This window comes from Montipora foliosa, chromosome 4 (assembly GCF_036669935.1).
Source record: "Montipora foliosa isolate CH-2021 chromosome 4, ASM3666993v2, whole genome shotgun sequence".
NCBI lineage: Eukaryota > Metazoa > Cnidaria > Anthozoa > Scleractinia > Acroporidae > Montipora > Montipora foliosa.
The window spans coordinates 12,425,690-12,443,150 of record NC_090872.1 but is presented as its reverse complement, the minus strand read 5'-3'; the positions used below and the strand labels follow the sequence as shown (position 1 = coordinate 12,443,150).

Below are 17,461 nucleotides of genomic sequence, written 5' to 3'. Positions count from 1 at the left end.
TTAGCTGGGTGTGTTTTGTTATTTGCTCAATATCACGTGATGGTCGATCGCTTCTCCTTTCCAAATTTTCCCTGCCAGAAGTTTGCATTCCATTATTTATTTATTTATTTATTTGTATTAAAAGAGATTTCTTAAAACATAAAACTATAAAAGTTAGAGATAACAAGTTAAACCGACGTTTCGGAGTAGACATCACTCCATTATCAAGGTAAAAATGTTCTATGATGCTAAAATTACAGTATTAAAAACGATTGACGCTAAGAATTAACATAATAAGCACGTGCGAAATTGGCTATAAGAATACTTTAGCACGAATGGAATCCGATTGCACATTGAGGCTAGGCTTAAGTGTTCTTATAAATAACATTTCAAACACTAAGCAATCAAATTTGTTTTTACATTTTTTGAGCAACTCAAAGCGTTTAAGCAGGTCCCGAGGGATCGACCAGTGTGCGTTCTTATAGTGTCTGGCAATAGCCGAGGACTGTTGCTTATGTCCCTTTACACGATTGTGTAAATGTCCGCGTGTGTAGCCTACATAACCTTCATCACAAAGGTCACATTGAAATTTATATACAACACACTGCTGATTTATGATCGGCGGCTTTGCCTCTTTCACTTTCAGTTCCTGTTCAATTTTTCTGCTGGTAAATACAGGCTGGATGGTTTTGTTTACTTTCAGGCTCAAATCCTTAAGTTGTTTTTTTACAATTTCTTTTGAGTTTTGGTCTTTAAATGGCAAGACTACTCGAGCCATGTTATCCGTCTCTTGGGCTGTTGATAAAGGTCGCGGTTGGTCGCAGACCTTTGAGTCAACAAAGCGTTTGATAGTGGAATTTACGAGTTGTTTCGGGTACTTTAGGCGTGAGAAAACTGACTTCAAACGGTCACATTCGTCTGAGAAGTGTGACCAAGAAGAAGATAAACGGTGTGCTCGATCGAGCATAGTTCTCAGCAAGCCATTCTTGTACCGATTGTCAACATTGCTCTGAAAATGCAGAAGGAGACCTGAATTCGTGGGTTTTACGTAGACCTTTGTCTCTATCCGGGGAGATCGATTCAGTAACTGAGTTCCCAGAAATGGCAACATACCATTGCTTTCAGTTTCCATGGTGAATTTTACGGATGAATGTGCAAGGTTTAATGTGTCTAGAAAGCTAGATGCTGCCGCCATATTCGGCATGATGGTCAGGGTGTCGTCTACATATCTTCGATAGAACGAAGGGAGTTTTCCTTGTCGTTCGAGGTTTTCTTCGATTGAGGTCATGAAAACATTAGCGAGCAAGGGGCCAAGGGGAGAACCCATGGCCACACCATCATTTTTACCTTGATAATGGAGTGATGTCTACTCCGAAACGTCGGTTTAACTTGTTATCTCTAACTTTTATAGTTTTATGTTTTAAGAAATCTCTTTTAATACGATTTTTAAAACGGGATAATCAACTACACTTGTTTAGAAGACTCGAACAGTGTAGCAAGAAACAGATTAACTGCGATGGCTCGATTGAATTTCTTCGACTCTGTCAGAATTTCGAGCTTACACCAACTTTCGCCAAGATTGACAAAGAAAGGAGTTCTAAATGGAGGCAGTCATCAGCAGCCTTCGAAAGGAACGTCATTTCCGAAGAACTCAAAGAAAAGATCAAACTAAGTGCAGCTCTTAAGTGCGAAATCAACTCCATCTACGATGAAATTCGCCGAAGCTGCAGCGTGTTCCGGCACATCTGTATTTTACGCACAATGGTAAACCTCAGAAACAAATACTATCAGGAGGTAATGAGCACTCATGCAAAGAAGATCGCAAGATTACTCTACAAAGAAACGGATGTGGACGAGCATATTCACAACATATCGTCCTACGAACTTTCTTTTTTCCAGAAACTGGTTTTATGTCGGGGTTTGAAATTCGCCTTTCCACAACGTGTGTCACCGATTGAAGTGAAAGCAAGCTTCGAGAAGGTTTACTGGTGTCTTGAACCTCATCTTGGAAGTGATGATTTGAAAGAATTGGCGGCCGCAACCCTACGATCCGTAGCACTGAACTACATCCAGCGCAAAGTACACAAACCTCCCAAGACACTCCTGCTTGCCATCGAACAATTGAAGCGTCGCGACGACATCATCATTACCAAACCAGATAAGGGTTCGGGAGTGGTCGTAATGGACAAGTCCGAATATTTACGCCTATTATCTGAAGCTTCCATCAATGACGCAAGTAAATTTCGGCCTGTTCCCCTGGAAAGGCCTCCAAGTAGAGGTAGACCACCAACTTATTACCACCCTCTTCTAAAGAAAGAGAAAGATTTAGACTCTACTGTCCGTCGAATTCTGCCCAAGCCCATTGCGGAGACTGTGTGCCCTACAGGCTCCAGATTAGCCCATTTATATGGCTTACCAAAGACACACAAGGAGCAAAGCAAACATACAACTACGCGCTGGCTAAATGGCTTGACACTAAACTTAAGCCTTTGTCTTTGAATCGGTACACAATATCTGACATATTTGAATTTACGAACGAAATTCAAAACATAGAAATAGCAAACGGTGACATTCTGGTTTCGTATGATGTGTCTTCCCTGTTCACAAACGTACCCTTGGATGAAACGATAGAGATACTCGCGAACAGAGCTTTCACCAACAATTGGTTTAACGTAACGTACGACTTGAATTTGACGAAAATGGACCTTGTTGACCTTCTCAGAGTAGCTACAAAAGAACAACTTTTCCAATTCAATGGAGCCTTGTATGAACCGACTGATGGTGTGGCCATGGGTTCTCCCCTTGGCCCCTTGCTCGCTAATGTTTTCATGACCTCAATCGAAGAAAACCTCGAACGACAAGGAAAACTCCCTTCGTTCTATCGAAGATATGTAGACGACACCCTGACCATCATGCCGAATATGGCGGCAGCATCTAGCTTTCTAGACACATTAAACCTTGCACATTCATCCGTAAAATTCACCATGGAAACTGAAAGCAATGGTATGTTGCCATTTCTGGGAACTCAGTTACTGAATCGATCTCCCCGGATAGAGACAAAGGTCTACGTAAAACCCACGAATTCAGGTCTCCTTCTGCATTTTCAGAGCAATGTTGACAATCGGTACAAGAATGGCTTGCTGAGAACTATGCTCGATCGAGCACACCGTTTATCTTCTTCTTGGTCACACTTCTCAGACGAATGTGACCGTTTGAAGTCAGTTTTCTCACGCCTAAAGTACCCGAAACAACTCGTAAATTCCACTATCAAACGCTTTGTTGACTCAAAGGTCTGCGACCAACCGCGACCTTTATCAACAGCCCAAGAGACGGATAACATGGCTCGAGTAGTCTTGCCATTTAAAGACCAAAACTCAAAAGAAATTGTAAAAAAACAACTTAAGGATTTGAGCCTGAAAGTAAACAAAACCATCCAGCCTGTATTTACCAGCAGAAAAATTGAACAGGAACTGAAAGTGAAAGAGGCAAAGCCGCCGATCATAAATCAGCAGTGTGTTGTATATAAATTTCAATGTGACCTTTGTGATGAAGGTTATGTAGGCTACACACGCGGACATTTACACAATCGTGTAAAGGGACATAAGCAACAGTCCTCGGCTATTGCCAGACACTATAAGAACGCACACTGGTCGATCCCTCGGGACCTGCTTAAACGCTTTGAGGTGCTCAAAAAATGTAAAAACAAATTTGATTGCTTAGTGTTTGAAATGTTATTTATAAGAACACTTAAGCCTAGCCTCAATGTGCAATCGGATTCCATTCGTGCTAAAGTATTCTTATAGCCAATTTCGCACGTGCTTATTATGTTAATTCTTAGCGTCAATCGTTTTTAATACTGTAATTTTAGCATCATAGAACATTTTTACCTTGATAATGGAGTGATGTCTACTCCGAAACGTCGGTTTAACTTGTTATCTCTAACTTTTATAGTTTTATGATTTATTTGTATGTTTATTTTTTAACGACACGTCATTTGTATTTTGCTGGAAATGTTGCAGCTACAGTTGTTCCCTATTAAGACTCTGGGTGCTGCGAATTTAGATGTGAAAAAAAGTAGACTCACGCCAAAACAAACCGCAGCTAGTCCGTGTTTAAGTCAAGGCTTGCTTTATTGCCGATTCCATCGAAGTTTAATGTATTAACATCTGTAGTTTTACCGCACCGAAAGTAGGTGGGTATGACTATTAGCCTGTATTGGTTTACCTGAGTCTGCGCGAATTGCTGTCTCTCTAGATCTTCTTTACAATACACCGTTCAATCAGCCAATTTAATCTTCCTGTTGACAACCTATGCCTCTCAACGACTTCTGCATTGGTCATATGATTCAGTACAGGCCTCCATTGGTATGTTCTTGGCCGACAAACTGCGTAACAAAAAAACCGTGTTCGGCAGCCATTTTGTTTTGTTGCAGCAAAATGATGTTACCGTAAACGGGAGAGTAACGGGAGCTCCAAAGCTCCCGTAAGTTACCGGGCAAGTTATCGGGAAAAATAACGGGATCGAAATTAATCGCTTTCTTTTTAAGAACATCTCTTCTGCGCATTCTGAGCAATAATTCACTCGTTATCCACGGAGACCTCTTGTTACGAATTCTTTTTGATTTTAGAGGCGCGTGTTTGTCCATGCAGCTGACAAACAGGTTTTTCCATACTTGCCACATATCATTTGGATCAGAGTGCGAACTAACATTCCTCCATGGCATTTGCTCGAGATCATTTAAGAACTTATGTTTTTGAAAGTTTTTAAACTGCCGCATTTCGATCATGCGAGACCCGTTGCGGTCACAATTAGCCTTACGTGTCATAAAAACAAGGGAATGATCACTAATCCCAACGTGAACAACCCCAAAGTTTGAAACCTTCTCCGGGGAATTAGTTATGCATAAATCGATCAGGCTTTTGACACCTGGGTAATACGTGTTGGTTCCGTGATTAATTGGCTAAGACCATAGATATCAAGAATGTTAGTTAATGAGGACGAAATATGTGCTGTTGCCTCAGGCAACAAATTGCAGTTAACATTGCCAAGTAGATACAACTCCTTATTTTCAGGGTCAATTTTGTCTATCAATTTCTCAAACTCGTTAAACAATTCGATGGGAGAACCTGGGGCCGATACCAGGTGCCAACCACGAATCCTGTACTTCGAGGCATGCTGATTTCAACGAATAAACACTCCAAATTATCGTTATTTAGATCACCTCGCATTCGGAAATTAAGATTTGTGCGCAGGTAGATACAAACACCACCCCCTTTCCTTCCATTAACTCTGCGATCTCTTCTGACTACTTCAAAGCCAGGTAAATAAAGTTCGTTATCATGAATAGTGGAATCTAATTTAGATTCGTTAATTATAAGGATATCTACTTTAGAACAGGATATGAAGGCTCGAAGTTCATCAATATGGGACGGCAGACTATTTATATTTAGGGAAGCAATAGCCAAACCCCGCCCAAAAACACTAGCATAGTTAAACTTACCCCGGTTATCGCTCGTGCAGGCATCAGGCAAATCGGATTCCCAGACGGCAATATCCTAATCTAAACGCAAATCATTTGTAAAATTCCGGGCAAGACGTGATGTTCCAGATTTGTTTAGGTGAAGACCACTGCGATTCAAGTGGTAGTTGCCTAAAATGTTAGAATGGTCAACAAATCCCCAGCTGTTTTGTCTGCAGGATTCCTCGAGTATTTTGTTCACGCCAGATATTTTACAAGCCAAGGCCTTTTCGTCAGATCTACAAACCAGACTGGATAGCGCGATCTTTGCTGAAGATTTAGAGCTGGCCATTGTGGCTAAATCGATAATTTCTTCCGCACAAGTACGGGGAGTGTCGGAGGATCTTAGACTGTTGGTTCCCACGTGAATAATTATCTCGTCTGGGTTTCTGCGAAGCAGTGGTTTAATATGATCTTTCATATCCAGCGTTGTACAGCCTGGGAAGGATGATACTTTTACTCGCGAGTTTTTAGACATTTTATGGCCTTGGAGGTTCTTGAGAATAGAATCTCCGGCTATAATAATTTCCTTTCGACGGATCGATTGCATTTGCTCCGGTTCACTTGGCGGCTCCATTGACCCAGATCGGTTACTCTTACGCTTCTTCTGTGAGCATGAGGGTCTTCTGCTCTTTTTATCTTCACTGTTTGTATTGCAGTGGTTCAAAACTGTTTCGGGTTACAATGTTATTGGTAGTTGCATTCCGCTGACAACGATCGGCACTTCCAACTTTCATACGCGAATTTTCGTTGAAATCAATACAACGAACTATCAGTTCAAACTGTCCGGGTTTCCTCCCGAGCAACGTAAATAAACAATTCAGAACACTTCAGCTTATCTAATAGATTTGAGGATACGTCACCGTTAGATCTCAGGGAATTTATAGGAATCTTTTCGGCAGGAGGAAGTAATCATCTCCCCCACCCCAGGCAGACGACTTACTACTTACCGATTCTTTATACATGGCACATTTACTTTAACGCGACCACATCCATCGAGTTAAAATGGCAAGAGATCTAGGAAAACAAGACTCAACATAAATGTTAAATTTTGCTCTTGGCCTTACTTGCGAAAATGTCGACCTCAAATCTAAACCATCACGGAAACATTTCAGGGAAAACACTTACTTATGATCTTGACTGTTCCGGATTTGTAGAACTATCCGGTTTTAATGATGAAACGGTTATCAAAAGGACATTAAAACCGACGCTATAATAATTCCGTGCAGCATATAACAGAGGATGATCAAAGATGAAAGGCGATTAATGATGGAAACACTTACCGCAAAACATCCATTTTGCTGGTGTTAACGGGAGAAACCTCGTGGGAACGGTGAGCATGCGCTGTTTGAAATTTTGCAACTTAACCGCTGATAAAATAAAGCGTTTTGCACATATTGCGTATATTGCGTAATTCAGACTGACATCGGCGTATATTGCGTATATTGCGTTGCGTTGTGTATTTTACCACAAGCCCAAAGTAACAAGAGGCTACGGGTATCCTACACTTTGTTCGAAGGATTTTTAGTCGATTGCCTTTTACGTTCACAATATTTTTTTATGTCACAATATCTTTGTCAGTACTTTCTATCGTTTTTTTTTTTTGCCTTTTTACTCTGATTTTATATGCACAGTCCGCCGTCATTTTCTCATACCTGTTCCAATTATACAATTCAATTCCGTATTCCGAAGACCACATTCCGTGACCCAACCAATCGTAGACTTAAAACTGTTGTCAAAGGCATTGATTCCAATCAAAACCAATAAACAGATGCTTCACAAGTTTCTGCGATGGTATTTAAAAATATTTATTATTCCACTATGACGCCATTTTACCATATTTGGTCAAGAGAACGCGCAAAATATGAGACGGTAATACACTGCAGTGTCCCTGTTTGACTGGTTTAGAACAGAGTGAATACGGACGGAACGGGTATTTTTCAGTCAAAGAAATTCTTTTCAACACGATGCAAAGCCTGAGAATTTAGCTTGTCATCACTTGTCACTCGTCATTTTGTTTATCCAATCAAATCAAGATCTTTGGCTGGCTTTTTATGCTGTTTACATCGTTCGCACGCGCCCTGAAGGACAGATGATGAATTTTTTCAAAACACTCTTACCACATAAAATTGAAGAAAAATAACACCTTTTTTGTAGAGGAATAATAAATCTCTTATTCGATAGTTCAACATCTAATACTCGCGGACATTTTGCTCATTGGGCGGGGCTCGGAAAAATACTACGCAACTCGCAAAATATCCGCGCGTATTATATGTTAAACCATTGAATAAAACGTATTTAATACTTTTTCTTAAGAACATGAGGGAAATTATAAAATTATGTAATTAGCCTGGTGAGATGGGTTACAGAGTTACACAGTAACCGGGTATTGTGTGCAACGAAAACACCAAAACTCTCGTCCGGTCACTTCCTACTTAGGGTACCTTCTCCGAAAAGCCACTCTCCCAGTGGCTAAGAAATCTTACGCAAGCTCAGGAAAATCGCAACACCCCTAAAAAAATTTGTCAGCGCCGAATTCTATGATGACGATGATAATGATGATGATGATGATCACGTCATTTAAGTCACAATGTTATTTAGCCGAGCACGAGTGCTCTACTGATCGGCTACTTCGGAAAATACCATAACACTCTTTGTTTCTCCCCCCAAATTTTGCATAAGCATTGTTTCCAGTTTCTCTTGGGACATGGTAAAACAATGGTAAAAAGAGAAAACAAAAACAATGCTAATGCACAATTTGGCGGGACAAACAAAGAGTATCATGATATTTTCCAAAGTTACCTCTTGGGGAGACTACAAAATCAACTGAAACCAGAACGAATCAGAAACAAATTTTATACTTTGTTCCTTTTTCGAATAAAGAAGTAATGGTTAGTCGACTCACGTGTATGCATTTGCTTTCAGTTTAGTTACTTGCTAGCTTGTACAAGGAGGAATAGTTAAAAAACAACTCAGGTAGATGCGGTGAATTCTATTTTGCCTCCGGTGTATCTTGAAATCGAGTGGTAGGCCAATCCGTGGTGCGAAACAGATTATTGTCGATGCTCACGTGCTACAATGAAATGTACCAAAATGCAAAACGCATGTGCAGCCCTTGTTTTGCTAACTAGAACGACTTTCGCATGACCTTGAAATAGTGTTTGTAATTTGTTTCACGGACCAATGTTTCGCCAGATTAAAACAAAGCTTCTCCTTATTCCCGCCAAGAAAACTCCTAATATGGGCAGTAAACAGTTCAATTGCCCAGTCACATTAGAGAGCTTACGAAACGACGACGCCGACGACAACGACGACGCTACAAAACAATAGGTTTAGTGAGCAAAAACAATGGCTCTGCACGTGCGTTTTACATTTTGGTACATTTCTTTGCCGTCATCTCCTAGATGACGACGTGAAATGACCAAATTCAAGGTTCTGTGGAGGACGTTAGCACATGACGATGAATTTTCAGTTCTCTCTGTACGCGTCCAACCCACTCATACCAGTTTAATTCTTCAACAGTTATTACACATTTTTAACGCGAAACGACATGAAATAGTTTCGTAGTTCTACGAATAACGCGAACTCGTATTTTTAAATGAAGTCCTCGTAGCCGTCGTCGTCCTCCTTTCGTAAGCTCCCTATTACTGCATTTCAAACGACGTCAAAGCGAAACTTTCCAGAAAGTTCCACGGAGAGATGACGTTGTTACGTTATTTGCATCCGCGCTCGCTAAGCCAATGAAAATTCGCGCTCGTTTGTTTTTGTTCGATAAGCCAATTAAATGTTTTGCATTTTTGTTTACGTTCTGTTTTTACGTTTATTTTTCAAGGTCGTATGAAAGTCGCTCTAAACCTATTTTATGAGCGTTCTTGTCGAGCGTTTTCGCTACTGTTGCTTAGCTCCTTCACGATAATTAGTTAAGAATTTGGGCTAATTAGGGAAAAGGAATTTCTATAGGCGGGTCTAAAACACAGGTCAAGGCCCTGTCCCAAAAAACCGAGCCAAAAGTTTTCCCTAGACCTTAAACAACATTTTTGTGGAGTGATTAGGGCTAGGAGACTTTTTTGGTGTTGTTTATTTATCAGTAGCACAGTGACATGTACACTGACCTGCGACCCGTGTGACCTACTAGGGAAGAAGCAAGTATGAATTATTGTCGTAACTGTCAGAACCGCTCTCATCAACCGGCTCTCTCTCTGTCTCCCTCTGTTTGTCTGTCTGTCTGTCTGTCTGTCTCTCTCTCTCTCTCTCTCTCTCTATCTCTCTCTCTCTCTCTCTCTTCGTTTCCCCCCCCCCCCGCCCCCTCTCTCTCTCTGTCTCCCCCCCTCTCTGTCCCCCTCCCTCCCTCCTCCTCTTCCCTCCCTCTCTGTCAGAATTGTGATTCTTGGTATTTGTCTCATGTGTTCTCCACTCTATTAGTACCAAGAGTGGATTAGATAAGTGTTGATCGATCACTTTGCGGCCTTGCCCCTGTACAGTCACAAATGGATTTATTTTTAGATACACTTCGCTCGCGAAACAAACAAAGGGCCGCCAATTTTAACCAATCAGAAGAAGCCATGTCACGCGTGTATGCTTCTGCCATGTTTTTTTCAGGGACATGACAATTGATTTTCGCGCGAACGAGTATTCCAAAAATACACTCATTGTGGGGCCCACCTATGCCATAACAACACTCTTGTTAGTACTCTTTTGTAGTTATATAAACTGTATTCAAGTGTCTCCTCATGTAGCGCTGCGGTACTAATTGGGGACACTACAGAAAAATTAATTCGAATCAAGTGTTCCTTTTTGAGCAGAGGGGGAAACTGGAGTAACGGGGAATAACGTCAGAAAACAGACAGCATCTGTCAGAAATTTAAACTGCACGAAGACTGACTATTTGTTTGGGCGAATCGAAAAATCATCATCGTAAGAAATGAAAGTAACCTCACGAGCTGAGACAAAGCTGCGATAGCTAAGAAAATGCTCAATAAAGCCGGAACAAAAGACAGCACACAGACTTCAAACCACTCGAGGATTTCCAGGTAAGCTGTGACTGGCCCATCGATGGTTATTCCAAACGCCACCAAAGTGGCTTTTGTCAGGTTGATAACTGCCATTACAGCCAAGATCAAAAGGGATGCCGTTTCGGATGTGTTCGCAATAGGATCCTGAAAAGGGTTTTTGATTGCGTGATGAAGCAATATGGCGATGCAAGCGACAGTCATACAAACCAATCGAAGCATTGAATTTGTGATGAATGCGTGACAAAGGAGTAACGCCAACCGTCTACCAATCAAAACGCTTTCCCAGTACAGTGTTCCATTGTCGTTACCCTTAGGCTGACGAAACGGCCCATGAAGTACTTCCAAAACGTCCTTGTTGTTCTGTCTTGCGTGTGAGCTGTTATTCCCTGTTATAAGGACTCTCTTAAACAGCCAGTAAACTAGAAACGGTAAGGGAAATGTGCACGCTCCGAGAAACTCTTTCGCGGAGATTGAGGCGTCATGAAGCTTTGACGATCCAAAGTACAAAATAAGGATAAAAGGTACCACTGACACGATGATGTAAGTCAGCAGTATATATTGCCACCACTGCCAACAAACGATCTCTGCATCGATAAACAACCGTTTCTCAGAGCCTATAGGAAAACAGTTCATAAGGTTTAAGGATGATTCTGCAAGTCGCTCGTACCCAAGTAGCAGTAACTCTATGAAAACAGCTATGTAATGAATAACACATGGCCCTTCCTTTCTCCGTACCTTATTAAAAGCGAAATGAAAGCAGTAAATTGTTACTATTTCTGCCATTATGAGAAAAACGGTTCCGGAAAGTAGCAACTCCTTTGTCACAGCTGTAATTCCAGGAAAAGGGCAAGATATAGATTTCTTAAGGGTGCTGATCTCAAAATTAAACGCTTCAATGATAGACAGTACAAATGGAATTTTATCGTGAAACAAATGTTCAGCTGACCCTACTATCAATAGATCGGCGGCTTGATAAAAATAGAATATGATTTTAAGATATCCAATATCTTTGTGTCCATCCATTTCCCCATCAGATCCATCTACGAGAGCATAGCCTTCTCGATTCCTGAACCACAATATTTGCTTGACAAGATAACGTATTATCGGAGGCTTAGTTAAGAGATAAAGAGCCATTCCAGTCGTGTAAATTATTGCTATTATCCACAACATGTGGGTATTGCATTCGCTTCTCTTGCGGCACTCGGTAGTAAAGAGTGTTTCACTATATTCTGGAAAACACTTCCCACAGAGAAATCCGCTTCGCTTTCCAAAGCAGGCGTTATATTGTAGTGCACCCGACTTCTGTGATGGACTCTGACAGTAACCTTCCGGACAAGCATAGAACGTCAATGCATGGGCCTTGTTAGGATTCGGGTATCCCCAGAAATTCGGTCTTGCAGCGACATTTTTTTCAACACAAGTCGCTCCAAAGGGACATTGCAGGCATTCAAATGATGCGAGTAAATTTAGTCCGCGCGAAGCACCTTTCTGTAAACTGTAGAAACCGGGGGGACACGAATTACAGGAATAGTGTAGAGCAGTCACGTTAAATCGGCAGGAATTTCCGTCTATCTCGTTGTATCCGTACTGAAAGTGCGTGTTATTTTCAAACAAAAGCTGACTTCCCGCGCTGCATTCGATAATGGACTGGTTATCAATGTTGACGTATCCTCCATTCGAGACACCCACCATTGTGGAGAGAGTAATTCTTTGAGTAACATTTGATACCATTGAAGTGTTTTCAATTTCTAATGGTCCACCGCTTTCAGAATACAAAACCGTTGATTTTTTGAAGAGAACGCCGTTCGCCGCAATGCTATGGAGCGTTGTCGAGAACGAACAATCTTTGAAGTGGATTCGGCCTGTGCCATACCCTGAATAAACGTGTCCGGAGGTTTTGTTGCCAAAGTTATTTCGAAAATTGCACTTGTCAAACGTAACGTTTCCGTTGACGACGGCAATGGCTCCGACCATTAGACCTGCGTTTCCTTCAAACGTGCTGCCTTCGATGATTATTTTGGTGTCATAATTCCACAAAGGGTGGATGTTTCTGGTGTATTGCTGCCCAATACATCCTGATTGGTTGAGGTTATCATGTAGTGCTATAATTGATATGGAGCCAGCTCCTAATTGATACTGATGGTGCCTTGACCCTTGCTGATGGGAACAAATGCCCCCTTGAAAAATGGAATTCCGTATTTTGAGAGTTTTCTCTCCTGGAGTGAGCAGGTTGAAAACGCTGCAAGGCCGGGATAGAAATGTTACGTTGTCCAGTTCTATAACTGCGCTTGATAAGTTTAGTTTGGTGATTGGTTTAACCGCAAAAAAGATGCCAATGTCCTTGTTTCCTGCACGTTTGGTAGAAAAGACAGTATTTCTTATGTTGAACTTAATTTCGGTTGCTTCTAGAATATTGACTACAATATCTTGAGCACTGTTGAAAAAAGTGCAGTTTACGATGTAAATGTTCATCGCAAAAGCTTGAGGCTTAGTTTTTGCGAAGCGGAAAATCGCAAGCCCGATAGCATTTCGCGAGCTAAATGACACGTTCATCAACTCGATTCTGAATTCTGGACTTATAAGCAATGCGTTCGATTTTTTGTTTTCAGTGTCCACTGGTTGAGTCAAAAAAGTGGTATTCTCAATCATTATGCTGCCTGGAAGTGGGCCTAAGGCTACAAACATAACGGCAGTTTGAAGAAGAGCAGAGTTGTTGACAAAGGTGCAGTTCGACACTATAATGTCAGTTTTGCCACCGGCATTTCCCAACAGAAAAGTAGCATCTGTCCTTACCCTGTTATTTGTCCAGGAAGAGCCGTTTATGGTCACCTTTCCACTAAAGACGAGAAAATAGAACACACTGCACTTTCTTCTACGCCATACCTTTATACCAGAGCAGTTGTTGACAAGCACCTCTGTGAAGTTTGCAATTAATTTAAATGTCGCTGTTCGGTTTGTAACTCGAGCACTTTGAGGATCCCCGACTAAAACCGTACATCCGTACTTTTCTGCAGCGCATGCAGTAAAATTAACGCGTGAAAACAAGAGCTCTATCGTCCCATGTTTGCTATGAACGCTTATGGCTCCGCCTGCTTTTGCTCGATTCTTTCCAAAACTGCTGTTTAGCACACGCAATGCTGCGTGAGTTGTTGCCTCAAGCGAAATGGATGCACCTCTTCCAGATGGAACGTACTGGTCCTGAAAGGAAGAGTTATAAATTTCCACTTCGGTCTCATTACACTCGATCATGAGACATCGCAACCGGTTGCTGTAGCAGCTTAGGCCTACAAATTTAGCGTAGGTTTTTCTTGCTAGTGAACTAAACAAGCTGTTTGCTTCGCTATTTGATCGCATCCAAAGCCGACCAACTCCATTCCCCACAAGCGTTACGTCCGTATAAACCTCGTTTATGGTGGCATGCGGCAATTTGATTTTAACAAAATGACCACAGTTTTTGGTGTAATAGACCTTAGAGCATGATACTTCCACCAAGATAGGTCCTAAAGCTGCTTTTATTGCTGATCCAATTGTTATTGCTCCTAATTTCATTGAGCGTTTTCCAAAGCAGCCGTTGCCCTGAAAAGTGGTGCTATTGATTCTCACTGTAAGGAACTGAGTTTGAGCTTTGCCGGAAGCCAAAATAAAATCCACACAGGACACATTGTTGTCAAAGAATGAAGAACTTCGAATGTTGAAATTGGTGCTGGATATGTTGTTCACATAAACCGTTACAGCGGATCCACCTCGGAAATAACTGTTAAATAATTGTATGAAATTGCAATCTTCAAACGTCAGCGGAGTTTGTTGGAAAACAATACCGGATATGGATACATTCAGTTCCCTTTCGACGGACCGGAATTTTATTCCACCAAAACATGAAATGTGCGCGGTCGGCGTTGAATTCATCCCCTCTATGCTGACGCTTTTCTGAATTTCTATCCCACGCTGCATTTCCCGGCTGCAATTGAACGGCTGTCTCTCTGTGCCAGTGCCGTTAAGATAAATGTGGCCATAATTCCCGTCAACTTGACTAACTGCTTGTGCAATAGACTTGCATGGGTATGTTTTGTGGCCACAGCTTGCAGAATCGTGACCGGTAATGGAAACATAGACCTCTTCATATTCGGAGTTAAAACTACCTGTTGAATGGAAACTTCGGTTATTATTTGCTGACGTCCACATTTACATTTTGTCTCATTAACATACGAGTTTGTTGACAGAAGGCATCATGATATTTACACATTGACTTCAAAAGGTAAAAGAACGTACGATGGCCCGTAAGGGACATGGCATTTTGTGATCTGGTTTTTAAACTTGAAATTTTGAGTTTAGAAACTCGAAATTTTGAGTTTTGAAACTCGAAATTAGAGATTATGCGGGAATCAAATCAAACTGCGAATTCACAGGTCTACTAAATTTTACATTTTACTCATGAAATGTGAAATGTTCCTTTTGTTCCCTTTATCGTATAAACAAAAACGAATTTAATTCGTTTTTGGGAATACATGGGTTTTATTTGGGTGATCAATGTACTGATAAGTTTCAGTTTCCCCAACAATGTAATCTATGCATTGGCAAAAATTCTTGTTTAGAAAATTGCATATCTTTGGCCCTAGTTTCAGTGTCCCCAACAAAATAATCTATGTGTAGGCAAAAGTTATTGTGTGGAAAATTGCTTATCTTTGGCCTTAGCATGACTTCGAACGGAAGTTTTACCACCAGTAGAAACCAAAATGTATGAAGGTTTACTTGTTTCTGATCGAAAATCTGCACTGTCCATTGTCAATTTCATCGCCGGGTAGTTTTCAAGACTGTCTGTGATCTTTTGTATCATTTTGTTGGTTAGTAAACGCCTTATATACTTTGAGAATGATGCATTTCCTCACAAGAGGCTAGAAACAGGGCTGTGCACTGAGGGTTTGCTTTTGAGCAGTTGCCCAACCTTCTGCAGGTTTCCTTGGAGGAACAACAAATGAGCTCATAGCAGCTTTGCTGGGCTTGTGGAAGTGTTGGCTTCAAAGGTTTCCATTGACCACCCAAGCCATTTAGCAGGACTTGGAAGCTCTGGAAGTGCTACAAGGTTTACTTGACTCCAAACATGGCTACCTTTTGATATGCTGCTTTAGAGCTGCAGATGTTAGGGGAATCTTATCTAAACTACGGGAACGCATGCGAAATTGTTACCATCTTGCCTACTGGACTATTACTATTACTACTATGGCACTCGTGTTGGTCAGGATAGGAATTTCAAACACCTCAGATTCGTTCATTAGAGCTTTCGCAGCCTGATATGATAGTCTCCTAACCGGGTTAGGTTTTGGAATCTTTGTTAGAGTGTAGAAAAGAGGAATTCGTGGCGGGTTTAGTGTCAGGGAAAACAATTTCTTAGTCAATGTCGTCAATGTGGTCTCCGTGATGGTTCTTTGGCTTTTTGAAAGGTTTCCAATGCCATGGGTAATGTAACACGAGAGGGGCAGATTCTCTTAGATGACAAAGAAAACTATAAGCCACTTAATTACCCATGGCATTAGAAACAGTCTCAAAAACCCAAAGAACTCGTCAATGCTCTCCATCACGAAGACCATTTTGACGGCGTGACGAACAAATGGTTATTCCGGACACCAAACCTGCCGCGAATCTCTGTTTTCTACTCTAACAAAGATCCGCAAATCTAAGCCGGTCGGGAGACCTATCACATCAGGCTGCGAAAGCCCTACTGAATGAATCTCATCATTTGTTGATCCTTCATCCTATTGCTAAAACCCAAACATCATACCAGAGAAAATGAAAGTCTCAAATTAAAAGACATAATCCTTGTCTCAATGGAAGCTACTAGCCTTAACACCAACATCCCGCAGGATGAAAGAATCGGCATTGTATGTAAAACATACGAAACATTCTTTGAAAACAAACCTCCGATTGCAACTCACTTCCTCAGAGAAAATCTAAGACTTATCTTGACAGAAAATTTCCATTTCAACAAGAAAAACAAGCACACGGAACCACAATAGGAACAAAAATGGCATTATCTTTTGCTAACATTTTCATGGTGGAAGTTGAGACAGATATCATCAACCAAAGTCCTTACAAAGCATTCATTTGGAAAAGATACATTGACGACATCTTTTGTCTAAGGAACATAAACAAAGAAGCAATAAACAACTTTACAGGGCTAGCAAATAGCTATCGTCCACAATAAAAGTTACGGCTGAGATTTCAGAAACTGAAATAACATTCTTGTATACATTTATGTAGATAAGGGCGTGAGATTCAAAAATGGTCAAAATGACTCTATTCTTGATGTGTGCACACACTTTAACCCGCAGAGACTTTCCAATACACGCACTTCAACTCCTGCTACCCTCCAGGTGTCAGTAAAGGCTTCATCAAATGCTGACGTCAGCATTTTTTTAGTAAGGGCCGATTTACACGGTACGACTTTGTCGCATTCGACAACGGCTTACGACAGGCCCACGACATGATTTACAATTGTTGTGTACGTCAGAAAAAATGTCGTAGCATTTTAAAACATGTTTTAAACGCTGCGACAATCGTAAGTCATGTCGTAGGCCTGTCTTGAGCTTGTCGCATGCGACAAAATCGTATCGTGTAAATCGGCCCTAAGAGGCGTTAATTACCGTTACATGACTGTTTTTTCCAAGATTTTTAACTTCATGAAGGCCAACAAACATCCAGAGTTTGATTCCTTTATCATAAAGCGCACAATTCCTTCCCTTAACAGCCTGACTAATACACTATTTCAGTAAATCAATGCGGACGTGACCAGGAAACCTATCAAAGTGCATTGCCTGCTGAGATATGGTGTCAAGTTGCTTGCTCTTACTTAGCCTGCGTAGCTGGCGGGATTTTCGTGCGCGAGTGCTTCTGATTTGGTTGCGAAGCCGTGAAAGCGAGTGGCTCAGCCGTGAGAGGATTGGTGAAGAGTCGAGTT

The 17,461-nt window shown here is 41.3% G+C and overlaps 2 protein-coding genes and 1 pseudogene across 2 annotated transcripts in view; 1 reads left to right on the top strand and 2 right to left on the bottom strand.

Moving 5' to 3' along the window:
- Positions 1-451: 451 nt before the first annotated feature.
- LOC137998988 (uncharacterized) lies at positions 452-1,306 on the bottom strand (the record flags this gene model as incomplete). The annotated part of the gene is made up of 1 exon (XM_068844824.1): positions 452-1,306. A coding segment is annotated over exon 1 (855 nt), but the record flags the coding sequence as incomplete, so codon positions are not given.
- Positions 1,307-1,532: 226 nt separating this feature from the next.
- Positions 1,533-3,902, top strand: LOC137998987 (uncharacterized; annotated as a pseudogene).
- A 5,981-nt stretch (positions 3,903-9,883) lies between these two features.
- Positions 9,884-17,461, bottom strand: part of LOC137998986 (uncharacterized) — an 8,316-nt gene continuing 738 nt past the window's right edge. Inside the window, exon 2 of the mRNA XM_068844823.1 lies at positions 9,884-14,648. Within this exon, the coding sequence (XP_068700924.1) occupies positions 10,351-14,648 (4,298 nt within the window). The 3' untranslated portion in view covers positions 9,884-10,350. The remainder of the gene's footprint in view (positions 14,649-17,461) is intronic.